General features: G+C 54.0%; 1 protein-coding gene across 2 annotated transcripts in view; it reads left to right on the top strand.

Annotated features, from left to right (window-relative positions):
* Nucleotides 1-10573, top strand: part of Coro2b (coronin, actin binding protein, 2B) — a 50597-nt gene extending 40024 nt beyond the window's left edge. The window contains exons 3-12 of one of the 2 annotated variants that reach the window (XM_005393674.2): nucleotides 687-836; nucleotides 1424-1588; nucleotides 3649-3765; nucleotides 4461-4565; nucleotides 5162-5258; nucleotides 6752-6864; nucleotides 7113-7203; nucleotides 7339-7478; nucleotides 9729-9894; nucleotides 10433-10573. In XM_005393674.2, coding sequence (XP_005393731.1) covers nucleotides 687-836; nucleotides 1424-1588; nucleotides 3649-3765; nucleotides 4461-4565; nucleotides 5162-5258; nucleotides 6752-6864; nucleotides 7113-7203; nucleotides 7339-7478; nucleotides 9729-9860 — 1110 coding nt within the window. In that variant the 3' untranslated portion in view covers nucleotides 9861-9894; nucleotides 10433-10573. Of the gene's footprint in view, nucleotides 1-686; nucleotides 837-1423; nucleotides 1589-3648; nucleotides 3766-4460; nucleotides 4566-5161; nucleotides 5259-6751; nucleotides 6865-7112; nucleotides 7204-7338; nucleotides 7479-9728; nucleotides 10375-10432 lie in introns of those variants that run through there. The other variant, XM_005393673.2, reaches the window with a different exon arrangement.
* Nucleotides 10574-20572: the final 9999 nt, after the last annotated feature.

Genomic DNA, 20572 nt, shown 5'->3' with positions numbered 1-20572 from the left:
AGCCTACCGAGGCAATGTCGCTTGTCAGGATCTGCTGGGGACTGCGGCGAAAGGGTTCCGTCTCCCTCAGGGGCCACGCGTTCCTTCTCTCTTCTGCTCATCCTTGCCGCAAAGCTCACCTTTCTCTGCGTCTTTGTCAGCATCCACATGACCGAAAATAGCAATGCCACCCGGCTCTGCTTGTCCTCTAGGTCTGGCCCGACCTCTAGCTCCTAAGCCCATCATCTCGGACAGACTGGGGCCTCCAGCCTCCTAGTGACATGGCACTCTGCTAGTGACCATCCCGGTTGGGGACAGAGCAGGGGACGAGGCCGGGGTGCGGCAAAGAGGAACAGGATGTGGAGCATGTAAGGAAGGCAGGTGCTTAGGAGTGTGTGGATGGGAAGAACCGCCAGGCATTTTACCCTGATGCTTGCTAAAAGCTGGGTGTTCAGGACCCGGGCCTGAGATACGGCAGGAGCAGCGGGCCAGGCCTGCAGACACCCCCAGAGACGACAGTCCCCCAAGGCCAGAGGGCTGGCCTGTGTCCCCTCTTTCCATCCCCAGGACCTCCCTCCAGGCCTCATTCACGCTCTACCCACTGCCCTGAGCGAGGCAGGCTGGGAAGCCTGGTGCCCCCAGAAGGGCCACCACTGGCACCTCGGGTCCCTGACCACCTGGCCAACGCCCGCTGCTCCCTTCTGCAGGTGCGGATCTGGGAGATCCCCGAAGGGGGGCTGAAGCGGAACATGACGGAGGCGCTGCTGCAGCTGCACGGCCACAGCCGGCGCGTGGGGCTGGTCGAGTGGCACCCCACAACCAACAACATCCTCTTCAGCGCTGGCTATGACTACAAGGTGTGCGGCCAGGCAGGGCAGGGCGAGGGGCAGCGAGGGAGGAGGGGTGTTCCGCAGGCCTGCAGAGACCCCTCTCCCTGAGCACCTTGATCAGCATGGCAACTCCACACCTCCCATTGTTCCTGGAGCCCATGGGGGCTGCAGGGGCCGACGGTGAATCCCCATCCCATGCCCACGCTCTGGCCTGGTCACTTCATAACCAGGCAGTGGCCTCTGCCCTCCCAGTGGGAAAAGGAACCTGTGCTATGCTACCCTGAATGCACTGCTCTTGTCTAATAGAAAAGCAGGCAAACTTCCGGCAGCAGGATGAGGGGCCCAGCCCCAGCCCTTGCCCCTGGCCCACGGGTGCCCTCCTAAGAGCTGTGCCAGGCACCCAGGCAAGGGACATTTTTCCTTCCTGCTAGCTGCAGAAAGTGCATCCAGGCTTGGCTAGGAACTGTCAACAGATGAGTGGACGGTGCCACCCGACATTGTGCCCTTCTGCATAGAACTCAGTGATACTATGATGCAGCCCAGGCTACAGGGGCCCCTCAAGGGCGCTGCTCCCAGGGCCCCGGTGAGACCAGGTGCCTCGTCTGCACTTGCAGGTCCTCATCTGGAACCTGGACGTGGGTGAGCCGGTGAAGATGATCGACTGCCACACGGATGTCATCCTCTGCATGTCCTTCAACACGGATGGCAGCCTGCTCACCACCACGTGCAAGGACAAAAAGCTGCGTGTGATCGAGCCGCGCTCTGGCCGTGTTCTGCAGGTGGAACCCAGCATTTTTTTGAGGTGGAGAGGGAAGGTTTTGGGAGTTGGGGCCAGGTTTCCAGCCTCGCCTGGAGGAAATGACTGTGCCGGCCCTCCTTCCCAGCCCATATGCTCTGGGAGCCCTCCTGCCTTGTTCCAGATGGGGATGTATCCCAGATCCTGGTCCTGTCCCTACTGCAACCCTCCCCTGCAGATGGGATGAATCCCCAGGTGCTAATCAAGTCCCATCATAGGTGCAGGACAAGGGAATTGAGGACTCGGTACCCAGCCTTCTGCCTGGGCTGAGCCTTGGGGAAATGGATCAGGGTACCACCCCACTTAGCTCTGTTTTTGGCCTATGGATCTTCTGTCTAAACTATGAGGAAGGGATTTGGTGTCATTTGGGAGTGGCCAGGGACCATTTCTCAAGCACCTATTGTGTGTTGGGCGTGGAATGTACTAGTCAGCTTTTTGTTGCTGTGACCAAACATGCACAGTTGAAAGGAGAAGAGGTTTACTGTGGATCACGGTTTCAGAGGGTTCAGTCCATGGTTGGGTGGCTCCAAGGCAGAAGGGCCTGGTGGAAGAAGGCGGCTCAACTCATGACATCCAGGAAATAGAAAACAGGAACAAAGCCAGAAGGAAGGGCCAGGGACTGTATAGAGGTCTCAAGGGCACACCTTCATCACCCACCCAGAAAGGTGTTTTACTAATCCCTTGGGAATCTCTTGAGTCAATCACGTTGTCAGTCAAGATTAACCATCACATAGGGCTAGGTATGGTGAAAAACATAGACGAAATTAGTGTTTCTCCTACTACACAAGAAAGATTAGTGCCTGATGTGAGTGTATAATACTGTAAGGCCTCTTAGTACTACCAATGAAATAATTATGGCTGTTCAAGGCATCAGTATGAACCAACATTTGCTGTGTGGTGTGTACTGGAAAGGGCTCCGTCACTGTCCTCCGGACAGCCCTCAGGGTGGGAACTGTTGCTCTTCCCGTTCTACACATGACACTGAAGACACTGAGTCTTGGAGAGGGATGCAGACTTGGACTTCCCAGTTCCAGGGGAACCGGAATTCAAATGCAGAGCCCTTGTGAAACAGATGGGGTGCTTAGGGTGGAAGAGCCAACCTCCAATGCATGAGATGAGGACATGAGCCCAGAGGGGTAGGGGTGTCTCCTGGGCTACATTTTTCTGGCGGGGTGGGCAGGGGTAGGATGGAAACACAGACCCAGCAGAGCTGGCCGGAAGGTGTGGGCTGTCCCCCACCCCAGCCACTTCCTCCCTGATGCTGAATCCCCTGGTGAGGGACTGCCTGGCACCGGGAAGAGCTCAGTTCAGGAACCGACGGGCAGGAGTGGGGCAGAGGGCTGCTCAGCAGCATCAGCATTCCTTGTCCTCCTGAGCCTGTTTCCCCACGTTCAAAGTGGGGATCAAGAGTCCTTCCTGGGGGTGTCATTGTGAGGAGTAAGAGATGCCTGGTGAGAGCACCCAACTCGGTGTGGGCCCTAGTGGGACCCGGTGGAGGTCAGCTCCGTCCCTTCCACGTTCCCACCTGTGGGAAACAGCAGAGGCCCAGCTTCCGGTCCCAGGGCTCTGCTGCTCCTGAGCACCTGTGTCTGTTTCCTGAAGCTGCTGTAAAAACCAACCGCAAACCAGGTGGCTGGAAATGACAGGGGCACTCGCTCTTTCACAGCTGTGGAGGGAGATGCCCCCCATCAAGGTGTCGCAGGGCTGCGCCCCTGCAGAGGCTGTAGGGGAGAACCTGTTCGCTGTTCTTCTGGCCTTTTGGCTTTTGGCTGTGACACTGTACAGTATGCCTCCTCCTCGGTGCCTGTATAATCTCACCTCCCTCTTGCAAGGACACTCAGGATGGTATCCAAGGCCCCTGCATAACCCACGGTAACCTCACCCCAGGACCGTTAATTGCACATCTGCAAGGATCTTTTTGCCACATAAAGAGACATTCTGTCCTGGACGCAGGACATGGGCATCTTCGGGGGAAACCACCCTCAGCCACGACAGTGCCCAAGTCTTGGGGGTCCCTGCTCATCCGCTCTCTGTCCCCACCAGGAGGCGAACTGCAAAAACCACAGGGTGAACCGGGTGGTGTTCCTGGGCAACATGAAGCGGCTCCTCACCACCGGGGTCTCCAGGTGGAACACGAGGCAGATCGCCCTCTGGGACCAGGTCAGTGCAGAGGCTGGGGGTCAGAAGGGCCTCTGCTTCCTCAAGGGTGTGAGAGCGGTGTGAGGCTTGGGCTCCAGGTCCCTGGGGGGCCTGGGTCGTCTCCTCCCCACCCTCTCCCACCCACCACGTCTCACAGAGCAGGCGCTGGGGTCAGCAGCAAGTGTGGGGAGAGGAGGGTCCGGGAGAGGGCCGCTCTCCACAGCTGCGTGGGGGTGGGAGGAGAGTGTGGGCCCAAGAGGGCTTTGGGACCCCGCCTGACCACACTGCAGCCTGATGGTGTTTTCTCCAGAATCAGGGTTGGGCTCCAGAGAGATCTGAGACTCGCTTGGGGACACAGAGCCGGTAGTGGGTACCGGGAGGGGACACTGAGGCCAAGCATCTAAGTCACTTTCTGTGATGCAGAATGCAGCTACCGCCCACTGTAGGACAGACTTTTTAACATCGGAGGGGGGACTGGCGTGGTGGTGCAAGCCTGTAATCCCAGCACCTGGAGGCTGAGGCAGGAGGATCACCAAGAGTTCGAGGCCAGCCTGGGCAACATAGCAAGATCCTGTCTCAAAAAAATGAAAAGCCAATAAAACACCAGAGAGGGTCGTGGCATAAAGGGGCTGCAGTTCTGGGCACTGGATGGGGTTGGGACGGCGCCACACCATCCTGCCTGGACACGGGCTGACCCACCATGCCTCCTCCCGCAGGAGGACCTGTCCATGCCGCTGATTGAGGAGGAGATTGATGGTCTCTCCGGCCTCCTGTTCCCTTTCTATGATGCTGACACTCACATGCTCTACCTGGCTGGAAAGGTAGTGGAGGGCAGGGGAGGGTGGGGGCCCCTGGAGGAACCCCATGTCCCAGTGGGCGAGAGCCAGCAGGACTTCTCTGGGTCCCTGGGTCCCCCCTTCCCATCAAGTCTGACACTCACTCTTACTGAAGTGTGGATGACTGACAGTTCCGTCAAGGTCAGTTGGAGTGGGGTTTGCTGTTGGGAAAAAGATTAGAGCCCAAAGTGCAGTGGCAGTGACAGGGGTGGAATTTGAAACATTTATCCAGAGATCTTGGATGACTTCAGCCTTGTTTGTCAGAAAGACTGTCTACCTGCCTGCACTAAACACATGCCTGTAATCCCAGCTCCTTGGAAGGGCTGCAAGTTTGAGCCCAGCCCAGACAACTCCTATGAGACCATGTCTCAAAATAAAAAAATAAGAGCCGGGTGTGGTGGCACACACCTGTAATCCCAGCATCTAGGAGGCTGAAGCAGAAGGATCGCTGCAAGTTCCAGGCCAGCATGGGCTACATAGTGAATTCAAGGCAAGCCTGAACTACATAGCGAGACCCTGTGTCAAAACAAACAGACAAACAGGCAAACAAACAAACTCCTCACCCCTCTTACCCACCCTAGGGTGATGGGAACATCCGGTACTATGAGATCAGCACGGAAAAGCCCTACCTGAGTTACCTCATGGAGTTCCGCTCCCCGGCTCCACAGAAAGGCCTAGGTAAGGGCGAGGGGCTGCCGTGCTGGAGCCTGGGCCCTAGCTGCTGGCCCACAACCCTGCCCCTTGGGGAGGTCTGCTGGCCGTTCTGCAGCCAGTCTGTCCCTGGCCGTTGGGCGCATTGTCCTTCTGTGGCCTGTGTGTCCACTGTCACTTTGTTCAGGGGAGACTGAATGTGGAGTGGGGCTGACACTGGTGTCCGCAGCAGCAGCTCTGTCCTCGCCGATGAGGCAGGAGGTGGTTCCGGTCGCCATCATGGCCAGCGGCCCCGAGCTGCCTGCGTTCTCAGGCTAAGTGCGGATGGGGCGCTGGAGTCGGGCAGGCATTCTTCAGTCTGGAAGTGGCACTTTGATTCCTGTCCACCTATCCTGGCAGTGCCCGCGACGCAGCAGGAGCACTCTGGGGTCCCAGTCACCCTGTGGGCCAAATCTTCCAGTGGCCCCTTTCTGCCTGTGCAGGTGATGCTCCTCCTTAGAGTGGAGTCCGGCTTGTACCCTCTGTGTGTCTGGTGTCACAGGCATCCAAGGGCCAGCGTCAGGGACTCGGCGAGCCCCCCCTCCTTCTCTGATGCCCAACAGCAAAGGGCCCAGAGCCATCTGAGCTCCTAATGACCATTCCTCCTCCCTAACTCTGTCATCCCTGTGTCCTTTTAGGAAAAAGCGTGGAACAAGGTACAAATGGGAGGGCTGGATCCAGGAGCAGAGGGGAAAGCTGGGTTGTACTCAGCATTAATCGAGAGCCAGGCACTTTTCAAAGGCTCAGAGAAATAAAGTAACTCAGGCCTGGAGCTGCAAAGTGGCAAAAACAGAATTCACACCCAAGCCAGGTGTGTGGGTTGGAACATGTAGACCAGCTACTTGGGAGGCTGAGGCAGGAGGCTCACAAGCTCAAGGTCAGTTTGAATGACTAGAGAGGCTTATCTTAAACAAACAAACCAACCAACCAACCAGCAAACAATCCACAACACAGAGGAAGGATCTGGGGATGGAGGTGCATGGCAGAACACTGGCCTGGTGTGCATGAGGCCCTGGGTTCTGTCCCCAGCACGGCAGAAGGGAAATGAGTGTTCGAACCCAGACCTCTGGCTCCATATCCCAGGGAACACGCTTTGCACCTCATCCTAGTTCTTAGAATTCCCCATTTAGAAGAGCGGCCTCTATCCCAGAGGAGCCCTCAAGCCCTGTGTAGGGCTCTTGAGTATCAGCTGTGTGTGTCACCAGGCCAGGCGGGTAACAAGCATCCCCGGTGCCTCCCGTGGCACCCCAGGGGGGCTCAGGGAGTCAGTGATGTGGCCGAGGCCTCCCAGCTACAAAGGGCAGAGTCCGGATTCAAACCCTACTCGTCTCTCCCCAGAGCGGAGTTCCGGCCACCTCTGCCCCCTGCATGGGTCATCACCTGCAGACCTCAGCCCGTGCCTGGCACAGGACACAAGGCAGGGGCCAGGGGAACCAGGGGGCACTGGCCGGGACCCCAGGGAGCCATGTGTCTCCCCGCAGGCGTCATGCCCAAGCACGGGCTGGACGTGTCGGCCTGCGAGGTGTTCCGCTTCTACAAGCTGGTGACGCTCAAGGGTCTGATCGAGCCCATCTCCATGATTGTGCCGCGGAGGGTGAGTGGGGCTCTGGGGCCCCCTGTGTGAACCCAGGCTTGCTCACCGCTGTCCAGGAGAGAAGCCTGGTTGTGGGAGGGGCTTCAGGCCCAACCTGCGCTGGAAGACAGGAGTCACTGCTGTGGGGACGGTGGGTGGGGAGCGGCCAAGGGGAGGCCCCCCAAGAACAAGGCTGGGAGGCAGGAAAGCAAGCAGCCTGGGTGCGGATCTGGCTGGGGCTGTCTCACCCCCGCTGCTGCCCCCTGCAGTCGGATTCCTACCAGGAAGACATTTACCCCATGACGCCAGGCACGGAGCCAGCGCTGACCCCGGACGAGTGGCTGGGCGGCATCAACCGAGGTACCTCACGGAAGAGGCCAGAGCCACCCCCTTGCCTGGCCTGGCCCTCCCCGCCCCCCAGGTGCCCCCTTCCTGCAGCCCCTGCCCCGGCCACCCTCCCGCAGTGCTCAGTGTGACGCCTTTCCTGCTTCCTAGACCCCGTGCTGATGTCCCTGAAGGAGGGCTACAAGCGGTCCCCCAAAGTGGCGTTCAAAGCCCCCATCAGAGAAAAGAAGAGCGTCGTGGTCAACGGCATAGATTTATTAGAAAACGTCCCACCCAGGACAGAGAACGAGGTAAAGGATATAAGTTATTGCCTCCATGGGCCCTGGAGGTGCGAGACCTTTACGTTTCAATTACAGGCTTCAGGCCCGCAAGCCAGCCGCCCTCGGAGGCGTTTGTCTTTCGGTGACAAATACCATAAGCAGCCTGCCCACGGCTTGCACTGCCTCTGACCCCAATAAATAGAGGCTGGGGTGCCACACAGGTGTGGCCACGCACATACCATCAAATGCATGAAGGCAGACTTGGCATCTCCTTGAGAAACCATTTCGGGAGTTGTACATCATGCCTCCCTCCCTGACACTGTGGCAGAAACAAACTATGACACTCGCTGGTCATGTGGAGGAGCTTAGCTATTTAGGAAAGGCTCCATGTACCATGTGGGGTGTATCCAAGCTCATAGAGGGGCACCTAGAGCCGGGCCCTGACTGATCTCCTTCCAGTGTACCTTCCCCAGGCCAGAGTAGCTCAGCTCAGCCCAGCCATGGGCCACACACAAGACCTGAAGTGGCGGGTGGGGCCATCTGCATGTGATCCTGGCTCCTCCATATCCTCCCTGTGACTGAGCAAAGTTCCTGACCTTTCTATGTCCGTTTCCTCATGGAGAAATGGGAATAGGAAGTGCAGTGTGCATTAAAAAGGTGATCTATATAAAGTGTTCCAGGAAGGAGGAGGCCATCTATATCAGCTATCCACTGCTGTGTAATGAATTACCCCAGAACTTAATGGCTGAAAGCCACAGGTGTTTATTATTCCCCAGCTTCCATGCACTGAGCTGCTGCAGCAGCACAGCTGGGCAGTAGTGAGGCCTGAGCTCAGTGGTGGCACTGGGTATGGAGGAGGCGGGCTGGGAAGTGTTAACTTAAGTCAAGGAACGCTGAGCTATCAGCCTGGGAACACGAATCAACTGAGAACCTGGGGGAGACTTCCAAGCATCTCTGCACACACCAGGTAGACATGAGGATTCCTCTACACCAAAGCCAGGCCTCTTCCTCCTGGGGAAGAGTTTGCTCGAGCATGTGGCCCTTGGTGGTACCCGTAGTTTTAAGTATCACAGCAGACTGGGAGCAATGGATAAGATCTTGGGGCTGAGAGTGTGATTTGTAGTTGTGTGGCTTGGTAACTTTCTAAAAATCATTGAATTGTAACTTAGATGCTGAATTTTTAAAATTTTTTTGTTAGTAAAGATGGTGAATTTTACATTATACAAATTATACCTTAGTGAAGCTGCTCTGTGACAAAAATGGACCAAAAAAATCTATGCAAAGAAGTTTTGAGGCTGGGACAGACACAACAGCACAGATACTTACTATACGGGCAAAAATGCTGGGCATGGTGGTGCAGTACTCAGGAGGCTGAGGCAGGAGGATTGCCTCAGATTCAAGGCCAGCCTGGATGACATAGTGAGACTCTATCTCAAAAAAAATTACGGAATTACAATAGCAAATGTAATTCACACAAGAGTTACACAAACACAAGTGGCTGTGGGTGACACTAGACTCTTGTTTGTGGGGGTCCGTGTGTAACCTGTAGCCTTCCGGGTCACCGTGCTTGTGACCACCTGTTGATGTGTCTCATGGAAGGGATGGAGAAGCTGGTCCACCTAAGGAGCGATTGAGTGAGAACCCACCAAGATACTATGCTTTGCCCAGGCCCTTGCAGCAAATCTCTATACTGTTTCTGTCCTAGTCTTGTGTTTTAAAAGCTAAATTCTAGAGCTAGGGACATGGTACAGTGTGTCCCTAGTATACGTGAGGTCCCCAGCATTACAAAATGAAACAACTAGGTTCCATATTGTACCCTGAATCTCCTTAATAAGAGAAAGATGCAAGCCGGGTGTGGGTACATGCGTGTAATCCCAGCATGCTAGGAGGCTGACGCAGGCAGATCGCATTTTTTCACCCAATCTGGGCAATATAGCAATTTAGAAAAACTGTCTCAAAAGGGCTGGGGATGTACTTCAGTGCAAAGGAAATGGATGCAATCCCAAGAGAGAATGCAAAACACTAGAAGGGTTTCACTTAGGATGGTAAAAGGACGGTAAAGAGATCTTTAGGTTTGGACCCCTTTCAAGGGATGGATCAGGGAGCTAGAAAGGCTGGATTTTCTTTCTCCTACCTCGGGAGGAGAAGCAGGACCCACAAGTTGGAGCCAGGCGAGGATGATGGGAAGCTAGGGAAGGTGGGAAAGTGGGGAGTCTGCGACCCCTCCCGAACCGCTCCTCACCTCTCTCCTGGCCTCCGTGGCCATCTCTCCCAACCCAGCTCCTGCGGATGTTCTTCCGGCAGCAGGACGAGATCCGGAGGCTGAAGGAAGAACTGGCTCAGAAGGACGTCCGCATTCGGCAGCTCCAGCTGGAACTGAAAAACTTGCGCAACAGTCCCAAGAACTGCTAGCTCCAGGGCTGCTCTCCAAGTGGATCTCTTCGTGGTTTCTACTCGCCCCTTAACTTCCGCTTAGCAGGTGGCCCCGGAGACAGAACTGGGACTGGAGCAGGGGGGCCAGCCCGAGGACCCCACCTTCCACCTCAACAACTGGAAGCCTACCCTTGACCTCCTGATCTCGCGCTAATCCTAGTTCCCAACGTCTCTTGGAGAACCCCACCCGCACCCCCTTCTCAGCCACCCCAGGAGCCAGGCCTCCCCTCAGCTGGGCCGGGACCTCGGACTCCCCAAGGAGTGCCCTCCATGGACCAGGGACAGAGTGGGATGCAGGATCCCAGCTCAACCTAGGACTTAAACTTTTCCCTGCCAAGGAGCTGCCAGGACACGTGGGCTCCCCCGGCTCTGGGTCCCTCCTGGGCCTGCAGCGTGGGGCTGGATCTCAGGCCGGGGGCTCCCCGCCTCTGCTGTGCCCTAACAGCCTTGGAAACCTGACTCACCTTCCCGTCTCTTCCCATCCTTGCCCTTGCGCAACAGTCCCAAGAACTGCTAGCTCCAGGGCTGCTCTCCAAGTGGATCTCTTCGTGGTTTCTACTCGCCCCTTAACTTCCGCTTAGCAGGTGGCCCCGGAGACAGAACTGGGACTGGAGCAGGGGGGCCAGTTCCTCGTTCCTCTTCAGGGAACAAAGAGGACGCTCTCTAAGGCCATAACGACCCTTCGTTCCTTCGTTCCTCTTCAGGGAACAAAGAGGACGCTCTCTAAGGCCATAACGACCCTTCGTTCCTTCGTTCCTCTTCAGGGAACGAAGAGGACGCTCTCTAAGGCCATAACGACCCCTCGCCTTCCTGTGACTCTCTTCAAAGCTCTTGCACCTCCTTTTCCCACTGATCTTGTGAGCAAGGCAGGGTAGGGATTCACGTCCTCATATGTCAAACGACACAACTGAGGATTGCAATGGGGAGCAGTGTATGACGTCACCCAGCGGGTCAACCGTGGACCCTGGGTGTCCAGACCCCAAGGCCAGGCCCCCTCCCCTGCATCCAGATGCCAACCCCCCCCCAGGCTTGCCCAGAATGAGGGCTGAAGCCACCTCTACCATCAGCCAATACCAGTAGTGCCAATGTGCCACACTGCCCAGTTGAGGGCGCTCGGTGGCCCTGGACCCTCCTGGCCTGCACCTTTGGCTCTGCACCCCCAGGGGTTCCACCTGAGATGAGGCCTCTTCCTCCAGAAGCCAAGGCCGAGAAGGGTGGAGCTTGGCCCTAGGCTTGCAGAGCAGGGTCGGATGGCTTCTGGGGACCCGCGTGTGTCTCTCCCTGCTGCGCCCTCAGCCACTTTCAGCCTTACGCACATAGAATGACCACAGCCACCCCCATCGGACAGCACTTTAAAGTTTACTCAGTTCTTTGACCCCTAGGGTGCCACTGAGCCTCAGCTCAGCCCCACTGCGCAGCCCAGGACGCAGAGAGAAGTGGCCCCAGGGTGCACGGCGCGGTAAGATGCCGCATTTCATTCGGTCACCCCCACCTTTCCGTTTCTTTCCTCATTTCCCCTTTGCATCTCTCACCATCCATGCTGAATCCAGAAGAACTGTTCTCAGAAAGGTCGTGTGGGGGAATCTGGGCATCCAGAAATGAGTGTCGCCCTCTCTCTTCTTGGCTGGGAACTGCTAGACAAGGGACGCTCCACGCCTGCCCCTCCCACGGACACCTGCAGGAGTCCTGTCCACAGAGAACCCTGGGGAGCAGGAAAGGAGCCCCCAGCTCCCGGCCAGGGCACAGGGTCTCCTTGCAGTAGACGGTACCAGCTCTCATCACCTGTCTCACTTCTGGAGCTTTTTTTTTTTTCTTCCCCATTGACCTTTGTGGTCTTCTGTGATTATTTATGCTGCCTCCCAAGGATAGAATTGAAATAAAATGTTTTCAAGTTATCACACCCGGGTATGGCCATCTCATTTGGCCCCTGGGTGCCTCCTGCTCTTGGTGCTTTGATGACCAACATCCTTCATCTCTGTCTGTCTGCCTCTCTCTCTCTCTCTCACACACACACACACACACACGCACACACACGGCCCCTTTGCCTCTGGAATGATAGCTGAGCACTACTGCAGGGGAGACACAGTCACTTCGCATTCATTTTGCCACTGTTGGTGTTTCCAGGCCAGATGCTTCTTTGCAGGGAGGAGTGTGCTATCCTGCGCACTGGGAGATGTTTACAGAATCCCTGGCCTCTGCCAGTCAGATGCTGTACCAACCCCACTCATTTATGACAACCAAAAATGTCCCGGATATTACCCAGTGTGCCCTGAGTTATCAAAATCAGCCCCAGTTGAGATCTACTGGTCCCAGTTATTCAGCAGCTGTCTGGGGCCTGGAGAGACCAACGTCTTATGTCCAAATGTGATCCGCGGGTGATGAAACACAATTCCACACTCCTGACTCAGTGGATCTTTGAGGCTGCTCTACATGTTCTGCTGTTCTGGTTCTCAGGAAGGTCACTCGGCCCTGGAAATGTGGATCTGCTGGGTCCAGGGCCACAGGAAGCCCAGATCTGGGCGGAGCCTGTCCTGTCCCAAGAGGACAGCGGGGCCCATCATGTCTCAGGGGTAGTGTGAGCCTGTGCCCCTGCTCCAAGGCGGGACTGCCCGAGGGAAGAGTGGGCAGGCTGCAAGCTGGTGACCTGAGGCTGCTCAGAAGAGCCCAGGACAGACAGAGGAAGATAGGATAGGAGGAAGCGAGAGGCCGCAGGGGTGGGCTATGTGACACAGACTAAGCCACTTTTTCTCTCTACACAGATTTTCCCCTTGTGTACAGTGAGGGGTGGGGATGATCCCTAAGGTCCCTTCCTGGCCTGACATCTGAGGTTCCTGTTGTGGCAGCAGTTGGGAGGTCCCCAAGACCAGGCCATTGTGTAGCATGGGTGATCAAACAAGTCCACCAGGCAAAAGGAAGTGGAGGGCAGCTTCCCACAGGACCCAGCAATTCACAAAGCCTGGGTTTGAAGGAAACTGAGTTCATCGGAAGCCTGGAGCTCAGAAGCTGCTTCTCGGATGCTGGGGAAGATGGAGCCGGGTCCCTGACATCAGTACCTCAGTTCCCCTGTCCTCAATTCTGGGCTCACTAGGCAGCTTGTCATTCAATTGCTTATTACAGTAAATTATCTCAGCTCAGGGTCCACCTTGCTCTCCCTCCAATCCCAGCAGCTCACTTCCCCTTACTGCACTTGGTAAGTGACTCACCAGTTCCCTGTTTCTGTCTGTACCCTTACAGTTCTTCATATGCCAGGGTGGATTCTGAGCCTGGTCTGTTACGCTGATCTTCTGCCAGTTAGGGTGTAGCCTACACACAGCTTTAAGTCCCTAGAGATGTAGGAGAGGACCAGTGTGGTGCTGCATGCCTGTAATCCCAGCATTCAGGAGGCTGAGGCAGGAGGATCACCACACCCAGTGTGCTTCAGGTGTTTTTAGATTCTCCTAGCTCTGGGAGGGCATCCCAAGTGCTCATGAGCCATGTAGGATGTGGCTGCTCCTTCACTCTGGGAAATGTCGTCATGCTGAAAAGCTCTCCAAGCCCTGCCCCCTGTTCGTGTTGGAAGGACTGTGGTGATGGCACAGATACAGACACTTACCTTGGCCAGAGGAAGCATTACTTGATCCCTCTGGGGCCGGCAGGCCTGCAGTGTAGGGAGGAGACAGTCCCCAATGGGGAGGTTGGCAGAAGCTCCTGGTCCTCCATGTGTTTCCTATTTGGGAACAACCTGCAGCCGATCTTCCCTTGGAATTTGAATTCAGCCACAAGTACAAAGGGTTCAGCCCTACTCAGAGAGAGGAGATGGCCATCTACAGGGTTCGATCTGCAGGTCATAAGAAGCTCCAGTCCTGTGTCCCCAGCCCCTCCCTGACACCTGCCTGTCACACTGCCTGGAATATCCCCTCAGTGCAGCCAGCATCACGCACAGCCCCTGCCTCCTGGGTGGGCTGCTGGTGTGAATGGGGTTAACAGCTGGGACTTCAGTGGGAGGAGGGAGGTGGGGTCCCTGAGGACAGAGAGCTTGGATTTCAAGGTCACAGTGATCACAGCAATATTGAAAGACCAGAAGAATTTGCTAGAAACTTGAATCCAGCCAGCAGGTGGCAGATTCTGGCCTTCCTATCAAGCCTATTTGTTCTGAGCTGGGCCCCTTCCACTGCTCCTCTGCCCCACCCCAGAATTCATGACCCAGCCAGGGGCACCAAAGAATCAAGGCAAAGCAGGCACAGACAGCAGCGAGGATTGAGATCCCAAAGAAGGAGGAGGAGGAGGAGGAGGAGGAGGAGCAGGAGGAGGACGGGGAGGAGGAGGAGGTGGAGAAGGAGAGGGAGAAGGAGGAGGAGGAGGAGGAGGAGGAGGAGCAGGAGGAGCAGAGCAGGAGGAGCAGAAGCGGAAAGAGCAGGAGGAGCAGGAGCAGGAGGAGGAGGAACAAGAAGAGCAGGAACAAGAGGAGCAGGAGCAGGAGGAGCATGGGCAGGAGGAGCATGGGCAGGAGGAGCATGGGCAGGAGAAGCAGGGGCAGGAGGAGCAGAAGCAGGAGGAAGAGGAGGAGGAAGAGCAGGAGGAGGAGGAAGAACAGGAGGAGGAAGGAGGAGGAAGACGAGAAGGGGGAGCAGGAGGAGCAGGAGGAGCAGGAGGAGCAGGAGGCCACTATGGATCACCTGTCCCCAGGACAGGCAGTGCGGGCTCCCCTCTTTCACTGGAGGCTACAGAGTTTGGGCTCTGTGCCTGGAGAACTGGAAGGAGGCTCGGGCTCACTTCCCAGCCCAGCCCAGCCCTGCCCAGCTCTGCTCTGTGACCTTGAGCAGTTTCCCACATGGATCATGATGACAGGGAGGGGCCCTTTTTGCCTGGAGAGTCTGCAGTTCCATGAGGCTTGGGGCTGAGGAGGCAGCAGAAGAAGGAACTGGAAAGTAAGGGAGATGGCAGAAAAGGATGGGCAGGGGCAGGGGTCCGGGCAAGACCTCTGCCCAGTCCTGGCTCCCCAGCTCTAGGAAGTGGCTGGTAAGGGAAACAGGACCATCCCCTGAGCTCTCTGCTCCCCAGGTGGGAGCTGGTGGTCAGAGAGCCTGAAGAGAAAAGGAAGAGCTATGATGTGAAAGAATGGAAGGGGGTTTATACTTCTCTTGTAAACCACTCCTATCACATGCTGGACCTGGAAGCATGCTGGCTTCACCTCGCCTAGCAAAGGCGCTTTGCGATACATGAAAGAGGAAGAGACAAAGTCTTAGAAGATGTTATTTATCACCTGAAGACCTGATGGGGGCTTGGCTTCCCTTAATCTCACTAGGTAGCTCCAGCTTGCCTTGAACTCATGGCAATCCTCCTGCCTCAGACTCCCAAGTGCTAGCATTACAGGCATGCACCACCATGCCCAGCTCTGGCTGGGGCTTCTTAGCAGAAGGATTCAAAACTCTCCCTCTCAACCCCCAGGGATTTCCTGCCCTAATCTCCCCTGACCAGCTCCTTAGGATGCCTGAGAGTCACAGTGTCCAAAAGTCATTTGCAGTAATAATTGAAAATAGATTCTTTTTTCTTGGCCTACTGGGATTTTGAGACAGTTTTCATTCAAAAATTAATTAATCAAGCTGGGCCGGGTGATACATGCCTATAATGTCAGCTACTCCAGAGGTTAAACTAGGGAGATGGTGAATTCCAGGCCAGCCTGGAAACTTAGCAAGACCCAGTCTCAAAATAAAAAATAAAAAAGGGCTGAGGGTATAGCTTGGTGGTAGAAAGCCCCTGATTTCAATTCCAAACAAGTCGTACAAAATTTAACTAATTAAGCTATAGGCATGGTGGCACACATCTGTAATCTCAGCACTCAAAAGGCTGAGGCAGGACGAGTGCCTACTTCTCCAATACATATTGAGTTCAAAGCCCGCCTGGAATGCTGACTGAAGACCCCATCTCAAAAAACCAAAACAAAAAAATCGATTAATGAAATACAGATTAAACATCATTTATGTATCCATTATTGTATTTGGTACTGGAGCTAAAGAAATAAATAAAATATAATTCTTGATCTCAGAGAGGTCACACTCTAGATCATAATTAAAATTTATGTGCAGACAGACAGGAATGCCTAGAAGAACTGAGACGACCAGTAGCAATTATCTCTGGGTAAGTGGGTGATGGAATAAATTCAATTCAATTCAATTCTAATCTCTGTTTTTTGCAACAAGATCTCACTATGTAGCCCAGGCTGGCCTCGAACTGGTGGCGATCCTCCCACCTCAGCTTGGGATGGCCATGATTGCTTCTCTTGGGACACAAACTCGGGCTTCTTCAGTTCAGTTCATCAGGGCTGGGTGCGAGAATTTCCCTCTTCACAGCTCCTCTGACAGAAGAGGGGGGTGTGGGGCTGGGGATTTAGCTCAGCAGCAAAGCGCCTGCCTGGCAAGTGCAAGGTCGTGAGTTCGGTTCCCGGTACCGGAGAAAAACCACAAAAAAAAAAAAAAAAAAAAGAAGAGGGGGGTTCCCTCACCGGTGGTAGAATGCGTGAGCAGTCCCGTGGCTCCCCCGGCCCACCTCCCCTGCCAGATGCATAGCTCCTGTGGATCCTGACACAGACCATTGTGGCAACAGACGCCAGTGGGCATCGCCGGCCCCTCTGCCTCCTCCTCCTTGCCTCCTCTTCCTCCTGTGGTACTGAGGATTGAATATCTTTCCACTGAGTTACATCCCTGGAGCTTTTAATTTATTTCCTATTTTTTAGTTTGAGACAGTCTTGCTAAATTGCCCAGACTTGGCTTGAACTTTATATATCCTTCTACCTCAGCCTCCCGGAGTGCTGAGATTACCTACACACTCAACCCCTTCAGCTTCTTGGTGATGACTGCTTCACATGACTCTTCCAGGTATACTCCAATCCCCAACTCCTCCTCCCAGTGGTCCCATCCCCTATACGGCTTTTGGGGTGTGTGTGTGTTGGGGGGTACACTGGCTTTCACCTATCTCTTCACAACCTGCTGCTTGTGACATAAACCTTATGACCTACTTTCTCTGGCATTGAGCTCTTTCTTCTTTTTAAGTCAAAAGCCTTGGCTTTTAAGACGATTGCCTCAGCCATAAGTTTTAATTAATTTATTTATTCAACTTTTTGCAGTGCCGAGGATCCAGCCCAGCCAATGTTTCCAATGTGCTAGGACAATGCTGTACCCCTGAGCTGCATCCCCAGCCCATTTAAATAGCTGAAGACAAGGTCTTGCTAAATTGCCCACCCTGAGCTCAAACTTGCTATCTTCCTGCCTCAGCCTCCTGAGTAGCTAGCACTACAAGCATGTGCCGCTGTACCTGCTTCAGCTGTGGACTTTTAAAAATCTTTAGAAACTTAAAAGTCGAGGGTTGACTATTTGTATATTCATGCATTCTCGCTATCAGTAATCCTGATCCACCTGGGCAATGAACACCACAGGCTGGATTGGAAACTGCAGAATCCACCCACCGCCTCCCGTACCACACATATCTACAACTGGATCATTAAAATGCCTGAGAGTTTAAGGCCATATGGAATGGAAGAAGTTTAATTAATGATATGAAACAGGAGAATGGTGTTCTTTTGCTAATTTTCAATTAACATCTGCTGGGCAATGACGGGAGGTCTGTGCCATTGATACGATCAGATAGAAATGCACTGGTGTGGGGACCGGAAGATGGGGAACCGGAAGTTACGCACCGGAAGTTGGGGGCCGGAAGTTACCGCTCAGGGTTTCTAAGCTTTGGAAAGGCGAAGGGCAGGCCTGCGTTCTTACCTTCCCCCTAGAGGGTGAAAGGCCTTGAGGGAAGAGCATGTCTGATGTCGTGGAGAAGGGTAACAGGTGTAACGTGTGTGAGGCAAATGGGCAAAAGCCATTTACTCAAGTTGTTCCCTGGGAATGGAGTCTAACACGGACACCCCTGGGGGGCTAACTGCCTTGGAGAGATAGAATGAAGTCATAGAGTTTTCATAGTGTGCGTTTGTGTGTAAGAGAATGAAAGAGAGAGATGGTGCTTGCCTGCAATTCCAGCACTCAGGAGGCCGAGGCAGGAGGATTTTCTTGAGTTTGAGGGCAGCCTGGACTACATAGTGAGACCCTGTCTCACCTCCCCCACCCCTCACCTCCCCAGAGAGAGAGGAGCAAAGTAAAAAATGTGTTTCTGACTCTGGGTCAGAATTGACAAAGTTGCAAGGCAACCCATCCAGTGCACAGCAGAGAATAACTGAGCGAGATTCCCAGGAGAGAATTCAGTGGTGTGTGCTGCCAGGATGGCTTCCCAGGGTGGTCAGGAGAGGGCTTGGGTCTTACGAGGGCGCAGGTGGATGAGAAAGGAGGAGCGGCAGATAGAAGACCTTCTGGGGGCTTCCCAGCAGCCCACCCTGCCGGCCAGTCCTGGTGCTCTTCTCAGGAGTTGGGCATTTCAGCCTCAGCGCAGGAAACAGCTGCTCACAGTTGATCTTCTCCCGCACTTCTGTGAAACCCATCTGCTCAGTGACCCAGGTCTCTCAGTCCTTCATTCAGAACACCAAGTTCATCCCCAAAAGTGCTCGCCTGACTAACGAGGAACACCTTCCATTTTTGTAAACCTCCCCAAACAGGTGCCTGAATGAACTGAGATCTGAGTTCAGGTTCTAGCCCAGAAGTCTACTCAGCCAGTCACAGATCAGACTACCCAGCGGTGAGATAATGGCGGCAAACCTAAGTCTCCAGGAGTCTGGACTGCTCCCTCATTTTTCTTGGTCTTTTGAGACAGGGTCTTGTTGTGTAGTCTGGGCTGGCCTATAACTCACTATGTATCCAAGGCTGGCCTCGAACTTTCAGCAATCTTTCTGCTTCAGCTCCCTAGTGCTAGGATTACAGGTGTGCGCCACCACACCTGGCGCCTGACTGGTCACTCCTCCCATTGACCACCAGGCCCAACTAATGTCTGATCTCCCAAGAATAAGCACTGTTTGGCAACTTAGTTGTTGTTGTAGCTGATAAGGAGAGTTATTATTTTATCAGCTGGCAGCAGAATTCCTTTTAGGGAAGGAAGTGTCTTTGTTTAGGAAAATACCTTTAGAGGCTCCCTGAGGGTAGAAGGTGAGGCGCTGAGGAGGAAAAAAACAAAGATGGCTAAATAGCTCTGCCTAAGAAATGAGCTGGAATTTGGGGCTGTGGAAGAACAAAGAGAAGAAGAAAAGGGGACAATTACCAATGTGGCCGGAAGCTAAAGCCTCTCTAGGTGAGTATCTAGGGAGGCTTTTCTTTTTTTAATACTAAGAGTGTTGAAACCAGGGGCCTCCCATGGAGCTACATCCCCAGCCCTGTTTTTTATTTTGAGACAGGGTCTTACTATGTCACTAAATTGCCCAGGTCAGCTGGGCATGGTAGGACACACCTGTAATCCTAGCACTTGGGAAGCCAAGGCAGGAGGATCGAAATGAGTTCAAGGCCAGCCTGCGCTACAGAGTGAGACCCTGCTTCAAAAAATCCAAAACTAAATAAATAGCCCATAATTGGCCCCCACTAGTGATCCCGTTGCCTCAGCTCCCAGAGTACTGGGACTACAGGCATGCGCCACCACACCCAGCTGGGGAGGCTCTTTAAGAACAGAGATGTAAGACTCATTTTTAAATTGTCCAGACAGTGATTCTACAATGTAATCCTTCTCTCCAGTGCAGTCCATTCCCAAAATCTCCCATAAATGTGTATCACATAGGCCCCTTAGAGTAGGTAAAGGGCATCAAGGGAAATGGGGCTGTGGCCTACTCATGTATCCCCCAAAACACAGCAGATACAGATATAGGTGCAGGATACAGATATAGGTGCAGGATACAGATACAGGTGCAGCCTGCAGGACAGCCAAGAAGGAACTTAGAGCCAGAGATGACCCTGAGGATCCTATACAGGGTGTTCCCAGAATCCCTGGGAAAGGCTTGGGCATGCCACCAGCTTGTAAGGTGGGGATCACACCCATCACAGCAATGGAAAGCAAAGGCCACCAATTCGTGTCTAGCAGCAAGGTAGGCTTTCCCTCCAGCTGCTCTCTGGCTGAAGTCAGTACTATTGGCTATCATGATTGAACTTCAGTCATAATTTAGGAGCCAATCAGATAAAAGAACGTACATCAGCTCTTCACTTCTCTGTCCTCACTGCACCTTCTGGCTGTGTCTGGAGGGGAGGCTTGGGAACATGACCTTGGAGACTGTATCTGGCTCCCACTCCCTTCCTCTTGGGCTCTTCCCCTGCTCACTGCTTTGAAATATGGGTTGAACAGCTTTCCTCCACCGCACCCTTCCACTATGGTGTTTGTGCCTTGGAGCCGGCAAACCATGGACTAACACTCCTGAAACCATGAGCCGAAAGAAATCTCTCCTCCTTTAACCTGCGTCAAGTATTTTGTCCCCGCAACAGAAAGCTAATACAATAGCATTAAAAATATGAAATACTAGGGATAAATTTTAATAAAAACTGTGCAAGAGTTATGTACTGAAAATTATGAAACATGGCTGTGATAAGCTAAAGCAGAACTAAGTGTCATGTTCATGGATTAGAAGATTTCATATCTTTTTAAACACACGGTCTCACTATGTAGTCCAGGCTGGATTTGAACTCACTATGTAGCCCAGGCTGGCCTCAAACTCATGGCAATTCTCCTGCCTCAGCCTCCTGAGTGCAGGGATCACAGGCATGTACCACCATAACTGGCTAGAAGATTTCATATCTTTTTTTTTT

This window comes from Chinchilla lanigera, unplaced genomic scaffold (assembly GCF_000276665.1).
Source record: "Chinchilla lanigera isolate Chin_1 unplaced genomic scaffold, ChiLan1.0 scaffold00049, whole genome shotgun sequence".
Classification (NCBI taxonomy): domain Eukaryota; kingdom Metazoa; phylum Chordata; class Mammalia; order Rodentia; family Chinchillidae; genus Chinchilla; species Chinchilla lanigera.
The sequence above is the reverse complement of the archived record's forward strand: the minus strand, read 5'-3'. Positions and strand labels throughout refer to the sequence as shown.